The 19,638-nt window shown below is 36.9% G+C and overlaps 1 protein-coding gene across 8 annotated transcripts in view; it reads right to left on the bottom strand.

Moving 5' to 3' along the window:
- The window catches only part of DEUP1 (deuterosome assembly protein 1), a 121,016-nt gene that overhangs the window by 72,415 nt on the left and 28,963 nt on the right, over positions 1-19,638 (bottom strand). For 6 of the 8 annotated variants that reach the window (XM_012444829.2, XM_012444828.3, XM_064365393.1 and 3 more), the window contains 3 exons: positions 12,569-12,740; positions 11,084-11,179; positions 2,978-3,112 (listed from right to left, as the gene is read on the bottom strand). In XM_012444829.2, the coding sequence (XP_012300252.1) occupies positions 2,978-3,112; positions 11,084-11,179; positions 12,569-12,740 (403 nt within the window). The remainder of the gene's footprint in view (positions 1-2,977; positions 3,113-11,083; positions 11,180-12,568; positions 12,741-19,638) is intronic. The other 2 variants (XM_021665632.2, XM_021665633.2) reach the window with 2 other exon arrangements.

The following is a 19,638-nucleotide window of genomic DNA, read 5'->3' as shown; positions in this document are numbered from 1 at the left end:
GTTTTTAAAATCTGTAAGTCCCTAAACAATTAGTGAAGGAAGGCTATAAATCAGGAATTTTTTACAGTAATGAAAGGTAGGTGACCTGATATTGAGTGATGGTATTAAGGTTGAATAAATATGGAAAGACCTTCCGTATAAAATAGTAGCTCATGATAAATAGACTGTATTTACTATGATAAACAGAGATAGTCCATTTAAAGTTATTGACTTCAATTCTGACATACAATAATACAAAAATTAGGTACATGAAAACAGGGTCTTTAGCAATAATGGCAAATTTATAAAACCAGGTTCTAGTAGAAAATAGCTAACATTTCAAATCAATGCAATCTAGATTTTTTAAATTTCTGTTTACTTTTAGTTTAAAAATGAATCTTTGGAGTTAGAAGTCAAATTTTGGGCAAGGTTGACTTAAGCTGTTCACATGTTTTAGACAATACAAATATTTACCATTTCTTACCCATTAACCCCAATAATCTTGAAAATAAGTATTTCCCAGGATGCTTTAGAAGCAGCAGCATTAACCTTGACTTCTTATAAATACTACAACAGGGAGAAGTGAGGCCAAGAGTAGCTAGAAATGTGTGTTACAAACCTATCAACAGGTGCTTATGACAATCCTGGCTTCCTTAATCTTATCAGATGTACTGATTTCACGACTAGTGAGTCAGCACAATATATGCAATAGTATGGAACCATGCAGGAACCCAGAGAGCTTCATAAGGGTTTTTATAGAGACTGGAGTTGTCACTTTAGGCTTCAGAAGGTCTGTAGACTTGCCTGGACCTCCACAGTAAGTTCTTCATGGCTGGAAAAGTTTTTCTGGGTCTTTAAGGTTGAGAGTGGATCAGGGTAATTAAAATTAGTTTCTCTTGATAGCTGTATTATTAGATGTTTTAAAAAGCCCTCTAATAAATATTGGAGGTGATCTTTAGTGATTACTATATGTTGGGGACCTTCACCTATAAAACAGTTTTAACTTTTTATTATGAAGATGTTCATACATGAAGTAGAGAGTAAAACAAACCTCCATGTACCCTTCACCCAGTTTAACTACCATCAACTTTGTCCATCTTTACGTCTCCTATCTCTCCACACTTTTTTGTTGGTATATTTTAAGGTGATTTCCAGACCTCATATGTTTACATCCCTAAATGCTTCAGTGTGCATCTAAATTTTTTTCACTATAACCACAATGTCACATATAAGATATTTTTAACCTCATTTACTGACGAAAACATGGAATCTTGGTGAGGCTAACAACCTGCCTAAAGATCACAAGGCAAACACATGAATCAGGCAAGGCCTGTTTTCAGTTATCAATGATCATGTTCTTCTACTACTATATGTGGTACACTGCTATTACTATACCAGTGTATAAATGCCCCAAAGAAAAACAGGTTTACATGCACACTAAAGATGGGAGAGTCTATCTCTTAAACATTAATTTTTCATATAGCTATAAGTAAAAACAGGTACATGAAGTATTTTTATAATTATTTCAAGTTAAACTGTGTATCTGCATAGAATGCTTAAAATCTTTTAAATAAGTACAAACATATAAAAACATTTTGCTACTAATTTCTACTATGATTTCATTATATATATATAGTAAATATTTAGTTCCCTAAATGTAAAACATGCATACACAAAGTACTTGATACTAACTTAAGGCTTTTTTGTTGGTCTGAACAATTTTTATTAATGTAGTTCTCCCAAAAAAGCCTATGAAAAGTCAGTCAAATGGATAATTAGTGAGTCAATCTCTTCATCTCAGTGAAAGCACATGTATATTACAGTGCACATCTATGGGCATCTTCTATGAGACCAGGACATTTCTGAAACCCTTCTGGTTATATCACTGCAAGAGCCTGGGAGAACAACACAATGCATTTTCCTAGAGAATCACCTTACTTAGTGATGATGTTTGTATTTTAAAAACTAAAGACTTCCTTGTTCAGAAGCAGGTAAAATGTGCTAGAGTTTTAAAGATTAAAATCTAGGACTTCCTACAACATTCTTATAATAAGATGATTTTAGGGCTGTGATTTTGGACTTAATTTTTTCATGTTCTTTAAGATATTTTAAAGTAGAAGGACTTGTTAATTAAAGAATAAGATGAAGAAGGGCTGGGAGGGGAGGGATGCTGGGGTTTAGGGCTTGAGAAAAATGAAAGAAATTAAGTAGGACAACTTAAGGGTCAACTTGGAGTCAATTCAAAAATAATAATTGAGTAGTTCTGGGGATCCAGGTAAAAGTAGATGATAGAAAAATTTATAGTGGAATCTTTCTGCTGTCCCATGACTTATAGAAGGAATGCTCAAGAGCACAGGGAAGAAAAATAGCTGGTTTGTTTTTTCCAAGGTTGAAAAATGAAGAAGATAAGAATAAGTGCATGTATGACATAGTGAATTTTTAAAGGTTTTTGTTTTTAATTTTCGTGGGTACATAGTAGATGTATATAGTTATGAGGACATAGTGAATTTTTTTAGAGACCAAAACTTCAGAAATTCTAAGTGCTATGGAGCAAATGAATTGATTCTTTAACCAAATTTAAAGAAAAAAACCGTGAAACTTTAAGCCCTGTTTTAAAAGCTGTGATGAGGCTCCATTGGGATTTAAGTACCTAATAGCTAAATGGCCATTAAAAGATTTATTAGATATTCACTTTGACTCCAGGGGTGTCCTTCAATTTTACTCAATAGCTGCAGTTTCTTTTCATTTTTTTTGTCTTTTTTTTTGTGCCCTTCAAACTGCGGATATATAGAAAAGATGTGTACATCAAAGTGATGTTTTAATTCACTAAGTGCCTGAAGGGAAGGTGCACTAAGAAAATACATTCAACGAGAAGTTAGTCTGTAATAGTGTTTATTGCCACAACTGTAGACACCACTGTGGACACTAGAGACAAACAGCCCACGACAACAGGAATCAATATTTATACACATGAAGAAACTAAAATAATATATCTCACCTCTAATTTCAGGTTCAAATTGCTCAGTTCAAAGGGTATTTCTTCTTTAAGTTGTGGTAATTCTTTTCGTCGAACTTTGTTTTGTTTCATCTGATGTAATCTCAGTTTTTCAAAGCTATTTGTTAGTTTGGAAAACTGTAAATAACAGAAAATGCTAACATTTTACTATACCAATTATTTCTAACCTGATTTCATTATATTTCTTTTCTTGTGTACCTCTTTGAAAATTTAAATCACGATTAGAAAGTGCAGTAAAGTTTAAATGTTTCAATTAATGAAGACAGAACCAGTTATTAAAACTAAATTATTGAAACTGAACACACTTCAGCTTTCATGTAAAGTCGAGACTTCATTAACTGCACAGTTAAACAATGATTCACTCAATAAATGGCTCGTTCAGTTTTGTTTTAATCATATGCAGCAAAGCTCACAATTTTTTTTAAAAACAAGTTTTTTTCTTACTTTTAGTTAGTGCCATCTTGTGTTGACAATTTTAATTCCAGAAACTCAATCTACAAAATAACTAGCTTATACTTTATTTAAGAAAACAGAATATATATTAATTTTAAAGACACAAGTAACATAAACCACTTATTCATGTGCATATGTTTAAATAAATTTTAATATAAAAATTGATTTAATATTTTTCTTACTGATAATTCTTTTTATAACTGCATTTTTTTTCCATTTCCTGTTCTACCTTCAAATAATAGATTCAAAGTAGCATAGTTTATGAACATTTGTGAGGAAATTTCTATACTCACATATCTGTTTTCAAATGTTTCTTATTTATATATTTTATTTTAAAATAATTATAGGTTCACAGGAAATCGCAAAATTATTACAGAGGTCCCAGGTTCTCTTCACCCAACTTCCCCCAATATTTACATCTTATTGAACTACAATACATCAAACCCATGAAACTGAAATTGGATCAATATATGTGTATAGTTCTATGCCATTTTATCACATATAGATTTATATGACCACAACCACAATCAGGATATAGAACTATTCTGTTACCACAAAGATCTCCCTCATGCTATCCCTTTAGAATCACACTTAGTCCCCTCATCCCCCCACCCCTAATCCCTGAAAACCACTAATTTGTTTTCTATCTCTATAATTTTGAGACTGTTATAAAAAGAAATCATATAGCCCATGACCTTTTGAGATTGTACTTTTTTCACTGAGTTTAATGTCCTTGAAATCTATGCATGTATCAATAGTGGATTCCTTTTTAGTGCTGAATAGTATTCCATGGTATAATTGTATCACAGTTTGTTTAACCATTCATATATTGAGATATTTTGATTTTTTCCTGTTTTTGGCTACTACAAATAAAGCTATGAACAATGGTGTCTACTTTATCTGATATTAAAGTAGCCACATCTACTTTTTCCTCAAAATTTTAAAATGAGACATAATTCACCTACTATAAAATTCACCTGAATAATATTCCATTGCATAAATATACTACATTTTGTTTATCCATTCATCAGCTGATAGAAATTTGGGTTGTTTCCCACTTCGAGATATTATAAATAATGCTGCTGTGAACACTTATATAAAAGATTTCGTGTGAATATGTTTTACTTTCTCTTGGGGATTATATTTAGGAGTGGAACTGTTGGATCTTATGGTAACTTTAACTTTTTAATGAACAGCCAAACTGTCTTCTAAAATGGTGCACCATTTTCCATTCCCATTCACAATGCATAGAGTTCCAATGTCTCCATATCCTCACCAACACTTGTAATTTTCTATCTTTTTTATTACAACCTCCTAGTGGGTGTGAATGGATATTGTGGTTTTGGTTAGGCAGTTTTTATGTGCTTATTGGTCATTTGTATATCTGCTTCGGAGAAATAGCTAGTCAAGTATTTGTCCATTTTTAAATTTGGTCATCTTTTTATTACCAATTAGTTATTAATATATTTACAAACTAGTTCCTTATCGAATATATGGTTTGCAAATATTTTCTCTCCATTGATGGGTTGTCTTTTCACTTCCTTGATGGTGTCCTTGGAAGCAAAAAAGTTTTAAAATGTTAATGACATCAGATTTTATCTATTTTTTGTTGCTTGTGCTTTTGGTGCCATATGTAAGAAACAATTCCCTAATCCAAGGTCATGAAGATTTACTCCTATGTTTTCTTCTAAGAGCTTTCTAGATTTAGGTTTTACATTTGAATCTTTGATCCATTTTGTATTAATTTTTGTCTATGGTTTAAGGTAGGGTTCTAACTTAGTTCCTTTGCATGTAGATATCCTCTTGGCCTTGCACCATTTGTAGAAGAGACTAATCTTTCTCTATTAAATTATCTTGGCACCATTTCTGCTTTATTTCTATTAATATTTGCATGATATATTTCTCCATCTTTTTAGTTTGAACTTGCCTATACAGTTACATTTGAAGTGTCCATCATTTTTAAATTTATTGTCAATCTCTTTCAATTGGTTTATTTAGAGAATTTCTCTTGTCTAATGTAATTATTGATATGTAAAGGCTTCTATTGTCTAATGTAATTATTGCTATGTCAAGGTTTAAGCCTTTTTTTAAATTTTCTGTTTGTTCTCTAGTTTTTGGTTTCTCTATTTTCACATTCTTGTCTTCTTGTGAATTATATGAACATTATCTCATAATCCATTTTATCTATAGTGATTTTCAGTATATCTCTTTGTAGAGCTTTTTTAGTGGTCGCTCTAGATATTACACCATATTTACATAATTTATCACAGTCTATTGGTGTTTGACATCTTGTCAGTTAAAGTATAGAAATCTTACTTTCCTTTATGTTCTTTTACTCTGTTCCATTTATAATAAAATTATCTTAGTGTTTCCTGTACATATATTGAAAACCATATTAGACCTGGTTATAATTTTTTTGCTATCAAAAAATTCAGAAAATGAAAGAGGATAAAGAAAGTCTATTGCATTTACCCCCCATGTTTTTACTCTTTTTGGTGTTTTTACTTCTTCACTGATGTCTTAAGATTCCTTTTGCCGGACGCGGTGGCTCAAGCCTGTAATCCCAGCACTTTGGGAGGCCGAGGCGGGTGGATCACGAGGTCAAGAGATCAAGACCATCCTGGTCAACATGGTGAAACCCCGTCTCTACTAATACAAAAAATTAGCTGGGCATGGTGGCGCGTGCCTGTAATCCCAGCTACTCAGGAGGCTGAGGCAGGAGAATTGCCTGAACCAAGGAGGCGGAGGTTGCGGTGAGCCGAGATAGCGCCATTGCACTCCAGCCTGGGTAACAAGAGTGAAACTCCATCTCAAGAAAAAAAAAAAAAAAGATTCCTTCTTTACCATTTCTTTTCTGTTAAGAGAACTTCCTTTAGCTATTCTTTTAGGGTAGGTCTGCCAGCAACAAATGCTTTCAGTTTCCTTCATTTGAGAATTTTTTAATTTCTCCTTCATTCCTGAAGGGTATTTTTGCCAGACATAGAATTCTGGGTTGAAAGCTCTGTTCTTTCAGCACTTGAAAGCCTCCATGGTTTCTAAAGAAAAAGCCACCACTGTCAGAATTGGTTTTCCCCGGTAGGTAAGATGTCATTTCTCTCTTGCTGCTTCCAAAATTTTTTTCTTTGTCTTTTGGTTTTCAGAACTTTGACTATGATGTACCTTAACGTAGCTCTCCTTTGATTTATCCTGTTTGAAGTTCAGTCAGCTTTTCAATCTGTAGGTTTACATTTTTTTGATAAGTTTTGAAACTTTTTGGCCATTCTTTCTTTGAATGCTTTTTCATCCTCCCCATCTTTCTCCTCTTCTTCTGGGTTCTCTGATGATATATTTTTTAAATTGTTTGTTATCATACTACATATCCCCAAGGTTCATTTTCTATTCGTCTTTCTCTCTGTTGTTCAGAATGGGTAATTTCTATTGTACTATCTTCAGGCTGATTCTATTCCTTCTGTCCTCTTCTTTCTGCTTTCAAGCCCATCCATTAAGTTTTAAAATTTGGTTATTATACTTTTCAGTTTTAAAATTTCTAATTTGTTCTTTATTTATTTATTTATTTATTTATTTATTTTGAGACGGAGTTTCACTCTTGTTACCCAGGCTGGAGTGCAATGGCGCGATCTCGGCTCACCGCAACCTCCGCCTCCTGGGTTCAGGCAATTCTCCTGCCTCAGCCTCCTGAGTAGCTGGGATTACAGGCACGCGCCACCATGCCCAGCTAATTTTTTGTATTTTTAGTAGAGACGGGTTTCACCATGTTGACTAGGATGGTCTCGATCTCTTGACCTCGTGATCCACCCGCCTCGGCCTCCCAAAGTGCTGGGATTACAGGCGTGAGCCACCATGCCCGGCCCTGTTCTTTATGTTTTTACTTATTTGCTAAAGCTTTCTAATTTTTCATTCATTTCAAGCCATGTTTGTAATAGTTCATTGAAGCATTTTTATAACAGCTGCTTCAAAATCAGATAATTCTAATGTATGTGATCTTGGCTTCAGCATCTGTTGAGTGTGTTTTCTTCCAGTTGAGATATTCCTGGTTCTTTCTATAATGAGTGATTTTTATTAATACTTGGACATTTTTGTGTATTTTGTTTTGAGACTCTGAATTTTATTCAAATATTGTGTTTTAGCAGCTCTCCTCTGACAATTTCTGAAAGGGAAAATGCAGTGCCACTTCATCACTTCCAGGGGGAAGTGGATGTCCAGGTCTTCACTTGGCTTCAGTTGGTATCCAACAGGAGGTGCTCCTTTTTATTGCTGATTGGAAGTGGGAGTTCAGACTCCTCAGTAGTGTTTCACTGATACACTTTAATTGAAGGGGCATGAGTGCCTTGTAACTCTTCTGACATGGCCTTCAGTGATACTATAGTGGGGGTGGGTGAACTTGTCACCACCCTCACCAGCCTTCCTATGATACCACCCCAGAGTGGAGAGGGATGGGTGCCTCCTTACCACCAGGTAGGTATAGAAGTCCAAGCTCTCCACTGTCACCATGGGTTGATGAGGGCCTTGCTAACGTCTAGTGATGATGAAAGTCTTGGCTCTCCACCCAGTCTTCTCAGACACTAACCAGGAAAGAGGGCCAGGATTACCTTATTATAGCTTAGTGAAGGCAGAAATCTAGGTTTTTCCACTAAGCCTTTGTAAGTGGTAGTGGGGCTGTAGTTTTTGTTCTTCTTGTTGTTGTTTTCGTTTTTTTTCTGTTGTACTAGGCTGGAGTAGAGAGGTTATTATCTAAAAGTGTATTAGCTTGCTAGGCTCTCTCTCTCTTCTGGTCTTCTGGCTGGAGAGAGCAGGCCTTCCTTAGTGCTCTTTTTGTTTGTTTGCACCCATTGGCATGACTGGGTTGCCCGCTTCTCTGTTACTCAGTCTGGGATATATGAGGCCAAAACAAATCCCAGGGAACTCACCATTGTCTTATTATTTGAGGCCCAAGGTCCTTAGCCAATCTGTCTCTTCTCTCACTTGTCAGAGTCTTATGTTGTTTTATAAATGATGTCCAATTTAGTGGGAGGATAGGGAAGAGTATATATATTCCAGAAGCATAAGCCTCAAATATATGTATTTAAAATTATAGTTTTATAATGGTTAGAAGGGAAAAAAAAAACTCATTTTTAAAAGGAAAGCAGTTTCTAAAAAGAAGCTTTGACAGAGTTGAGTTATTCAAGGCAGAGTGTGGCAAAGTGTATCCTTAAGATGTTTCAGGAAAATGAAATTGTAAATAAACCAGAAATTTCAAAAGAGGAAGCTATAGAGTGAGCTGGCAGCAACAAAAGCGTGTTTGCCACAAATACCATTTTCTACTTAGAAAAACAGCATATTACTAGCTTTATGCAAACCAGATCAAGTACATAGTACTTTTTTTCCTCTATTTTTCCCTACTTTCCTCCTTCCTTCTCTTTTGCTCTTCTTCCCTTTCTTCCTCCCTTTCTTTTAACTAGAGAAAAAGAGAAGCCGAAAACTGCAGTGAAAATAGGTGTTTCTCAACAATAATGTAGCATTCCCAGTGTATTCCATGAAACCCCTGTTTGCAGAGGCACATTGTCTGAGGTCAGGAGTTTGAGACCAGACTGGCCGACATGGTGAAACCTCGTCTTTACTAAAAATACAAAAATTTGCCGGATGTGGTTGTGCGCACCTGTAATCCCAGCTACTCTGAAGGTTGGGGCACAAGACTTGATTAAACCTGGCCTGCAGAGGTCGAAATGAGCCAAGATTGTGCCACTGCACTCCAGCCTTGGGCAACAGAGCAAGACTTCATCTCGATCAAAAAAATAAAAATAATTAATTAATAAGAAGAGTTCCATTGTTCAATATCTTTGGAACATGATGAATTTGAAAGGTTAAATGAGTTTGTTTAAGGCAGGATTTCTCATGGCCTGTAATGTGCTAATGTGTACCTTTAATCTCCAGGAGGGGAGGAAGAGTCTTAACCTGGCCAGCATTAGCTTAAACAGCATTTTCTTTTCTTTCTTTCTTTTTTTTTTTTTTTGAGAAGACATCTGACTCTGTCACCAGGCTGGAGTGCAGTGGTACAATATCAGCTCACTGCAACCTCTACCTCCTGGGTTCAAGCAGTTCTATTGCCTCAGCCTCCCAAGTAGCTGGGATTACAGGCATGCACCACCACACCCAGCTACTTTTTTGTATTTTTAGTAGAGACGGGGGTTTCACCATGTTGGCTAGGATGTTTTTGATCTCCTGACCTCATGATCTGCCCACCTTGGCCTCCCAAAGTGCTTACAGGGATTACAGGCTTGAGCCACCGCACCTAGCCTTAAGCACCATTTTCTAAACTCAGAACAAATTTTTGTGAAATTACGACAAATATATTTTTTGGTTAGCACTGAAAACCAGCCAGCAGCCAAATAATAAAACAGAACTGCAAAGTATCAAACAGCAAGGATTCATATATTAAATGACTGCTTGGCCCCTGTAAACAAGACCAAGAACTTTTTAACAGGAGACAAGAAATACCCAAACAGAAACAAAAGATTTAGAAAGCAGTGACTGAACTGGTTAAATACAACTTAGAGATGGCACCTAACTTATTTCTAGATTTCTGTACTTTTTTCAAACTAACTACAGATTGTGATCTCTTGATAAATATTGACCAGTATGTAATAATTTAATATTTACGTTGTTGCTTTAGAGCCTTATCTTTATAGAAAAATAAAGGTTGAGTTGACTTACATGCTAAATGCTCAGAGTCTAAGCTAGTAAAAACCATATGTAATTTCATACTCAAGCTGCCATATAGTGGCAGTTACTTGAACTGTACGCAAAATGTCTAGGTGGACTAAGAACTAGTCTTGTAAAATCATCTGTTAAGTGGCAACAAATGTTTCACATTCCCATATTAATGGCTGAATTCCATCCCTAAAAGGTACTTAAGAAGGATCATTAACTACTTTAGCTTCCTTTAGCTAAATTATCATACCTGAAATATTTGTCCTCCAAAAAAATTTGTTTGTAAAGTTAAATTTCATAATCAAACCATATTTCCCATTGATTCATTTACTAAGTTAAGCAAAGATATAGCATCTACTACATTTGACATACTCAAATGATTGCTACTCTACGTGCTATCTGTGGTAAAGGAGGCATTTTGCTTGTCAGCTCAGTGTGAGGATACAGGGATAAGTGAAAAAGAAATCTGTATCCTTCTCATTACACATGCAGAGCACATCATGTAAGAAACAGCCCTACCAGTAACAAGGTAATAAAGACCAGTTTTATTCTTTCAATTATCTATTTCATAATAGCAAACTTCCCTATTGTAAATTGTCATAGAATTAAGAACATCTCTATTAGATAGTAATAACCACAAAAGATAATTTTGGTTTTTGTTGTTGCTCACATAGCTAATTATCATTTAATTTATCAACAAGTCTCTTGAGAAATAGCCATTTGTCTAGTACTGTGCTAACAGGTACAGAAGGTATAGCAATCCAACAATCTAGTAAAAGTAACAAAATCAATGCATATAAAACAGTGAAAGACATGACTAAGCTTACAATTAAAATACAAGAATTTTTGCTTATACTAAAAACAATTAGTTTAAATAAAATTAACACAACTCTATAGGTCAAAAACATATCAAAATGTGTGATATTAAATTATAGTAAGTTTCCTTACTTGAGCCTTTAGGCTTTGTAGTTGTCCTTCATAATTCTGAGTCATTGCTAAATTACGTTTTTCCAGACTGCCCAATTTCTGTCGAAGTAACCCTACCTGCATGAAGAATAAAATTTAATTTTGCTTTTTCTAAATTCTGCCTGACAAAATCAGAAAATGTGCAAAAGAGAAGCACAATTCAAATAAAACAGCTGTACCAAACCAAGAGTAAATATTTGTACTGCACTTCTTAAAATAGCTATCAATAATTAAATTCACAAAAACCAAACATTCTAGCACTATTCCACAAGGTACATATTAGGACGGTATGGATGTTTAACAAAAGATCCTTATCATCATCACATTTAAAATTCAGGGTTAGAATTTACTTTGCATTATCGTTTTGGGAGGCTATGTCATTGTTAGCCTCGCAAAACCTCTACCAATATAATTCAGCTTTTTTTCCTCCATTACCTCCAAGAGGATCTTTGTTTTAGTGGTATTATGAAATAATTGTTATATTTTCATAATAACTAATGCATTAAAAAGAAAAATTGTCTAAGAGCAGTTCCTACGGATTTGGCTTATGTAATTTGTCTGCTTAAAAGGCAGATGAGGTACTTGTTTACATATTCCGTCTAAAAGCTAGAATAATAGTCTATTGCATACGCCATGTCTGATGACCTACCTCTACTGCAGGAAAACTACATGCTAATAACTAAGTTACCTATGCCAAATGTTAATATAGTTAACTATGCCAAAGAAACTAAGTTCCACTGAGAAGTCAATAAAGGCAGAAAAATGGCTGATGAACAAGTTAACTAATGATATTTTATTATAGTACATTATTAACAAACATTTCTCTTAAACATTTCTTTTTCCAAAAGAAAAATTCACAGACACAAAGTCCACGTTAGATAAAGCATATGGTTTTCCTGAACTCCTTTGCAGGCCTGGGAGAACACATACACTCTTCTGTGACCACCAGCTTGGTAGTGAGCAGCCTAGAGAGACTGAGGGAACTCCTCTTAAGTGGATATCCCAGGTATATACACACACCACTTTACCAAACTCTTTCCCCTTTGTCCTATAATCAATTATTGATGTATTAATTCTATTTTTTTCTAGCATATTAGAAGAAGCAAATGTTTCTGAACTCTGCCTTGTCCAGTTTTGATGATTACTTCTTTGTTTCTACAGCAGCAAAAGTACTTACATCTTTCCTTACAAACAATATTTTATACATATATTAAATGTTTGTTTACTTTTATAGATGGCATTGACACTATATATCTGTCTTCATCAGCAAATATCTATGGATTTAGGCTCTGACTGTCACTTATTTGATATAATACATTTAGCATAAAATTTGCTGACAGAATTTCAAGCAATAAATGTTGTTGCTGATGCCTGATAAAAAGCATGTATAATAAAAACATATTCTGATAGAATACTATACATAACAGTCTGATGAATTATCAATTTGTTAACATATATATTCAGTACCTCTTGACCCTTCTGATCCAAACAAGTTTGTGCATTTGCCAATTCTTGATCCCGAAGATCTAATCGTGTCTCCAAAGCCCGCATCTTTCTTTCCCAATCCAATTTTTTGTTGCTTACCATGATGTCAATTTGTTCCATTAATTCCTGAAGCTCAGCCTCACAAGGAGAAGTTCTGGCAATTGTAGGAAAGTAAAATACATTTTAAAGTGGTGAAAGGTGAGGGCAAAAAAAAATTATTACAGCTCTGCATGGCTTGATCATTATTTCCTGAAATTGTTCAATTATTTAAATGGGAATAAGTTTAAAAGCTGAAGGTTAATTTTTAAAATTAATACTCAAAGCCAATTTCAGAGCTAACAGTGTATATATACTTTTTTAAAAATAACGTTTTTTAGAGTAGGCTAATTCTAAAGAATATGCTAATTATGAAAAATTATAAGATAGCTTCAGGATCAATGCTCTTTCATATAGATATAGGTGTACCTATGTCTATCATAACTTCAAAAGTTTTGACAGAAGCAAACTAGGATATCAGTTGTGTCTGATAAGGATAGAAGAGCAAGCCTGGACTAGGTAGGACCAGATTCAAGGGTAACAGCTGGGCTATAGTTCTGCTCCTCAAGGAGAGGAATTTGGCAAGATATGGCCAGTGTCTGTTTCTAAGGAATTTAATTATGGTTTGGCTGTGTCCCCACCAAAATCTCAACTTAAATTGTATCTACCAGAATTCCCATGTTATGGGAGGAACCCAGGGGGAGGTAATTGAATCTTGGAAGCTAGTCTTTCCTGTGCTAATCTCATGATAGTGAATAAGTCTCACAGGATCTGATGAGTTTATCAGGGGTTTCCACTTTTGCTTCTTCCTCATTTTCTCTTGCATCTGTCAAGTAAGAAGTGCCTTTTGGCTCCCATCATGATTCTGAGGCCTCCCCAGCCATGTGGAACTTTGAGTCCAATTAAACTTTTTCTTCCTATTCTCAGGTATGTCTTTATCAGCAGCATGAAAACAGACTAATACAGTAAATTGGTACCAGTAGAGTGGGGTGTTGCTGAAAAGATACCTGAAAATATGGAAGCAACTTTGGAACTAGGTAACAAGCAAGAATTTAGAGGGCTCAGAAGAAGATAGAAAAATGTGGAAAAGTTTGGAACCTCCTAGAGACTTGCTGAATGGCTTTGAAAAAAATGCTGATAGTGATATGAACAATAAGGTCCAGGCTGAGGTAGTCTCAGATGGAGATGAGGAACTTGTTGGGAACTGTAGCAAAGGTGACTCTTGTTATGTTTTATAAAAGAGACTGGTGGCATTTTGCCACTCCCCTAGAGATTTGTGGAACTTTGAACTTGAGAGAGATGAATTAGGGTATCTAGCAGAAGAAATTTAGGGTATCTGGCAAAGCATTCAAACGGTGACTTGTGTGCTGTTAAAGATATTCAGTTATAAAAGGGAAACAGCATAAAAGTTCAGAAAATTTGCAGCCTGATGATGCATAGAAAAGAAAACTCCAGGGGGAAGATTCAAGATGGCCAGTTAGGAGCAGCTCAGGATTGCAGCTCCCAGTGAAAGTGCAGAGGGTGAGTGGACGCCACATTTCCAGACGGATTTTTATTGCCCACAGACCAGGAGATTCCCACGTGGAGGAGCCCTACGGGTCGCCAGCGTGGCTGCTTTGGCCAGCGTGGCTGTTTTGCCTGCGCCCCGGCACAGCACTTCCCAGTGCAAAGTCAACAGGACTGTGTCCCCACTTAGCCAGCAAGGGGAGCTGAAACAGGGAGCCAGGCCAGGAGATTCCTGGGCAAAAAAGCACCACACATCTCAGAGCTGCTGTTTCAGCCAGCACAGTGGGTCACCACACGGGAAATCACACAGATCCCGGCGCCTATTCAACAGGTGACCAGGACACCTGGGAGAGAGCCGACCCTTCAACTAGAAACAAAAGGCTTTGAGGCAGGGAGGAAGGTGATCAGGCCCGGCTGCTCCCAGCCCCCAAAAAACAAGAAGAAAAACAAAAAAAAAACAGCAATTGGAAACGCTCTGGGTTGAGAGTTTCACAGCAAGCACAGCTGAACCGAGGATGGTCCAGCTCTGTGGGGGAGGGGCGTCTGCCATTACCGAGGCACTCCACCACTATGGAGGCAGTCCGTCATAGCTGAGGCAGCCTGACGTTGCTGAGGCAACCCGCCATTACAGAAACAGTCCGTCATTACAGAGGCAGGCCACCATTGCTGAGGCAGTTCTAACTACACCCATATAAACAGGACTGCAGGGAAGTTCACATGGCAGCTGGGCAGAGCCTACAGCAGCTCAGTGAAGCTTCTGCAGGCTGAGAGTGCCTAGGGTGCCTCCTTATGGGCAGGGCAGCCCTGAAGAAAAAAAAAAAAAGGCAGCAGCACAGCGGAAACTCATAAAGCCCTAGCTCCATGGGACAGAACACCTGGGGAAAAAAGGGGGGTTGGAAAAAAGGGGGGTTTATGAGTTCTGCTGCTGCAGACTTAAACTTACCTGCCCAGCAGCTCTGAATGAACAACAGAGCTCACAGCTCAGCACTTGAGCTACTATAAAGGACAGATTGTCTCCCCAAGCAGCTCCCTGACCCCCGTATAAACAAAGAGTCACCTCATAAAGGAGAGCTCAGACTGACATTTTGCAGGTATCCTTCTGGGACAAAGCAGAAGAAGAAACTGGTAGCAACCTTTACTGTTCGGCAGCTGCTGCAAGCCAAGCAGGGCCGGGAGTGGACCTCAGCAGTCCTACAGCAGAGAGGCCAGATAGTTAAAAGGAAAACTAAGAAACAGAAATAACTTCATCATCAACAAACAGGACATCCACTCAGAGACCCAATCAGAAAGTCAGCAACTACAAAGTCGACAGGTGAATAAATCCACAAAGATGGGAAGAAACCAGTGCAAAAGGACGAAAACAGTCAAAACCAGAACACCTCTCCTCTTACAAGGGATCACAACTCCTCACCAGCAAGGGAACAAGACTGGATGGAGAATGAGTGTGATGAAATGACAGAATCAGGCTTCAGAAGGTGGGTAATAAGAAAGTTCCATGAGCTAAAATAACATGTTCTAACCCAATGCAAAGAAACTAAGAACCTTGAAAAAAGATTTGACGAAATGCTAACGAGAATGGACAACTTAGAGAGGAATATAAGTGAATTGATGGAGCTGAAAAACACAACACGAGAACTTCATGAAGCATGCACAAGTTTCAACAGCCGAATGGACCAAGCAGAAGAAAGGATATGAGAGGTCGAAGATCAACTCAATGCAATAAAACGAGAAGGCAAGATTAGAGAAAAAAGGGTAAAAAGGAATGAACAAAGTCAACAAGAAATATGGGACTATGTGAAAAGACCTAATCTACGTTTGATAGGTGTACCTAAATGTGATGAAGAGAATGGATCCCAGCTGGAAAATACTCTTCAGGGGCAGAAACTCAACCCCTTCCTGACACCTTACACTAAAATTGACTACAGATGGATTAAAGACTTAAACATAAGACCTAACACCATAAAAACCCTAGAAGGAAACCTAGGCAAAACCATTCAGGACATAGGCGTAGGCAAGGACTTCATGACGAAAACACCAAAAGCATTGGCAACAAAAGCCAAAATAGACAAATGGGACCTAAACAAATTCCACAGTTTCTACACGGTGAAAGAAACAGTCATTAGACTGAATTGGCAACCAACAGAATGGGAAAAAATTTTTGCAGCCTACCCGTCTGACAAAGGGCTAATATCCAGAATTTACAATGAACTAAAACAGATTTACAAGAAAAAAACAAACAAGCCCATTCAAAAATGGGCGAAAGATATGAACAGATACTTTACAAAAGAAGACATACATCAGGCCAACAAGCATATGAAAAAATGCTCATCATCACTGGTCATTAGAGAAATGCAAATCAAAACTACACTGAGATACCATCTCACGCCAGTTAGAATGGCGATCATTAAAAAATCTGGAGACAACAGATGCTGGAGAGGATGTGGAGAAATAGGAACACTTTTACACTGTTGGTGGGAGTGTAAATTAGTTCAACCATTGTGGAAGACAGTATGGCGATTCCTCAAGGACCTAGAAATAGAAATTCCATTTGATCCATCAATCCCATCACTGGGTATATATCCAAAGGATTATAAATCATTTTACTATAAAGACACATGCACACGAATGTTCATTGCAGCACCGTTTACAATAGCAAAGACCTGGAACCAACCCAAATGCCCATCGATGATAGACTGGACAGGGAAAATGTGGCACATATACACCATGGAATATTATGCAGCCATCAAGAACGATGAGTTCATGTCCTTAGTAGGGACATGGATGAACCTGGAAACCATCATTCTCAGCAAACTGACACAAGAACACAAAATCAAACACCGCATGTTCTCACTCATAGGCAGATGTTGAACAATGAGAACACATGGACACAGGGAGGGGAGCACTATACACTGGGGTCTGTTGGGGGGAAATAGGGGAGGGACAGCGGGGGGTGGGGAGTTGGGGAGAGATAGCATGGGGAGAAATACCACATATAGGTGAAGGGGAGGAAGGCAGCAAATCACACTGCCATGTATGCACCTATGCAACAATCTTGCATGTTCTTCACATGTAACCCCAAACATAAAATGCAATAATAATAATAGTAATAATAAATAAAAAATGAAAAAAAATAAAAATAAAAGAAAATTCCATTTTTTGAGGGGAAATTCAAGCTGGCTCCAGAAATTTGCATAAGTAGCAAGGAGCCTAATGTTAATCCCCGTGACCATGGGGAAAATGTCCCCAGGACTTGTTAGAGACCTTCACAGCAGCCCCTCCCATCACAGGCCCAGAGGCCCAGGAGGAAAAGTGGTTTCATGGACCAGGCCCAGGGTCCCAGTTCTGCGTGCAGCCTAGAGACTTGGTGCCCTGTTTCCCAGCTGCTCCAGCCATGGCTGTAAGGAGCCAATGTAGAGCCTGGGCTGTGACTTCAGAGGGTGGAAGCCACAAGCCTTGGCATCTTTCACGTGCTGTTGAGCCTGCAGGTGCACAGAAGTCAAGAATTGAAGTTTGGGAAGTTCTGCATAGATTTCAGAAGACATATGGAAATGGATGCCCAGGCAGAAGTTTGCTGCAGGGTTGGGGCCCTCATGGAGAACCTCTGCTAGTGAAGTGCTGAAGGGAAATTTGGGGTGGTAGTCCCCACACAGAGTCCCTACTGAGACACTGTCTATTGGAGCTGTGAGAAGAGGGCCATTGTTCTCCAGACCCCAGAATGGTAGATCCACCACCAACTTGCACTTGGTAATTGAATCATGCGGGGGCTGGTCTTTCCCATGCTATTCTCGTCATAGTGAACAAGTTTCATTAGATCTGATGGGTTTATCAGGGGTTTCTCCTTTTTCTTCTTCCTCATTTTCTCTTGTCTGCCCTGTAAGAAGTATCTTTCACCTCCCACTGTGATTCAGAGGCCTTCCCAGCCATATGGAACTGTTAAGTTCAACTAAACCTCTTTTTCTTCCCAGTCTCAGGTACATCTTTATCAGCAGCATGAAAACAAACTAATACAGGTAGGTATGGGGAGACACTGAAGTATTTAGACAGTGAGGTTACTATTAGTCATATACATAGTAATATCTTGGGTCTAGCAGGGCCGATTGAGTTTCAAACAAAATGCTTAGTATAACAGCTAGGATTATAGCAACTGTTGTTAAGAAGACAGATTGAAAACGGCTCTCACTATAGAGTTCTTTTTCAAAGAAGCTGAAGCATTCTCCAGGGAGCTGGCATAAGTCCAGTCACTCAGACTGGATAAGCAGGTAGATATTGAGGCCTTAGACTTCAGCCTAAGGAACATACAGATGTCCACATTAGAAAAGCAAGTTATTTCAGCATTCATTTCAATGGTGGTAATGAGGCTTCTAATGTATTTGTGTAGCTGGGAGGGTATGAGAAAGAGGCAGGTGCAGCATGACAGCATTTCCTCCAATTAGTTTTACCAAATTAGAATTTTAGAGCTAATTAAGAATAATTTAGCATTTTGATAAAACTCAAGCTCAGAGAGGACCAAGGTCACACAGCTAATTAGTGGAAGAGCCAGAACTAGATATGAGGCAGCTGCTTCCCATTTAACGTGTCTTCCTGTATACCACACAGCAAAATACATGGTGTTTTGAATAAGAATATGCTTGAAAAATACAGTACAAATTCACTCCATTGCAGTCAAGTTAGAAACAGGTATTAAAATCCAAAGAATTTAGAATTTCCAGACTCATTTTCTGAGATATCCAGAGTCAACACAAACAGAAGATGTTCCTTTGGTTTATTCAATTCAATATTCACCAGTTTTGACATCAGAGAGGTTTTAAGTACAAAGTGCCATTCTGAAATCTTCTCTTAGCATTTCTGGAGGAATGTTAGGCTCAAAGGCTTTCAATTTTTACTTAAAACCTAAAACAAATCTGACAAAAGGATGTATACTAATTCCTCTATAAATAACTTGATTGAATTTTACTTGGAATTATAATGTAGGGGGGAAAGAACAGAACTATGGGCTGGTGTTTTCTCATCATTTTTCTTCTTCATGACAACATATATCACCCTGTATTGTAAGTATATTTTGTGTATTCTTTCCACTCTGAAGAAAAAAGGACTATGTCAATGTAAGCTCTAGGAAAAAAGAACTATATTAGTCTGGTTCATCACCATCTCACCAGAGCAGATGTTCAAAAAATCTCTGAAGAATGAATGAGTTCCTTTAATTGCTAAGAAAGTTAAAATACAGGCCTAAAGTAGAGTGTAGACATAATGTAATCTACTCAATCAATATTGCTCAATGAATGAATGGTTTATTTCTTGTTATGACTATGCTACGCAAAAGTCAGAATGTTAGACTCTCTTAATATATATATTTATATATAATTTATGTATTTAAATATATGAATTAAATATATATTTAACTATAGTTTTAAAATAATAAATTAAATAATATATTTTTATATAATTTATATAAAACATATTTATATATAATTAATAAATATATATAATTTATATATAATTTATACATTTAA

The sequence above is a fragment of the Aotus nancymaae genome, unplaced genomic scaffold, assembly GCF_030222135.1.
Source record: "Aotus nancymaae isolate 86718 unplaced genomic scaffold, 86718_ANA_hifiasm-v0.15.2.pri h1tg000059l, whole genome shotgun sequence".
Lineage (NCBI taxonomy): Eukaryota > Metazoa > Chordata > Mammalia > Primates > Aotidae > Aotus > Aotus nancymaae.
This window is presented reverse-complemented; position numbering and strand designations above follow the sequence as displayed.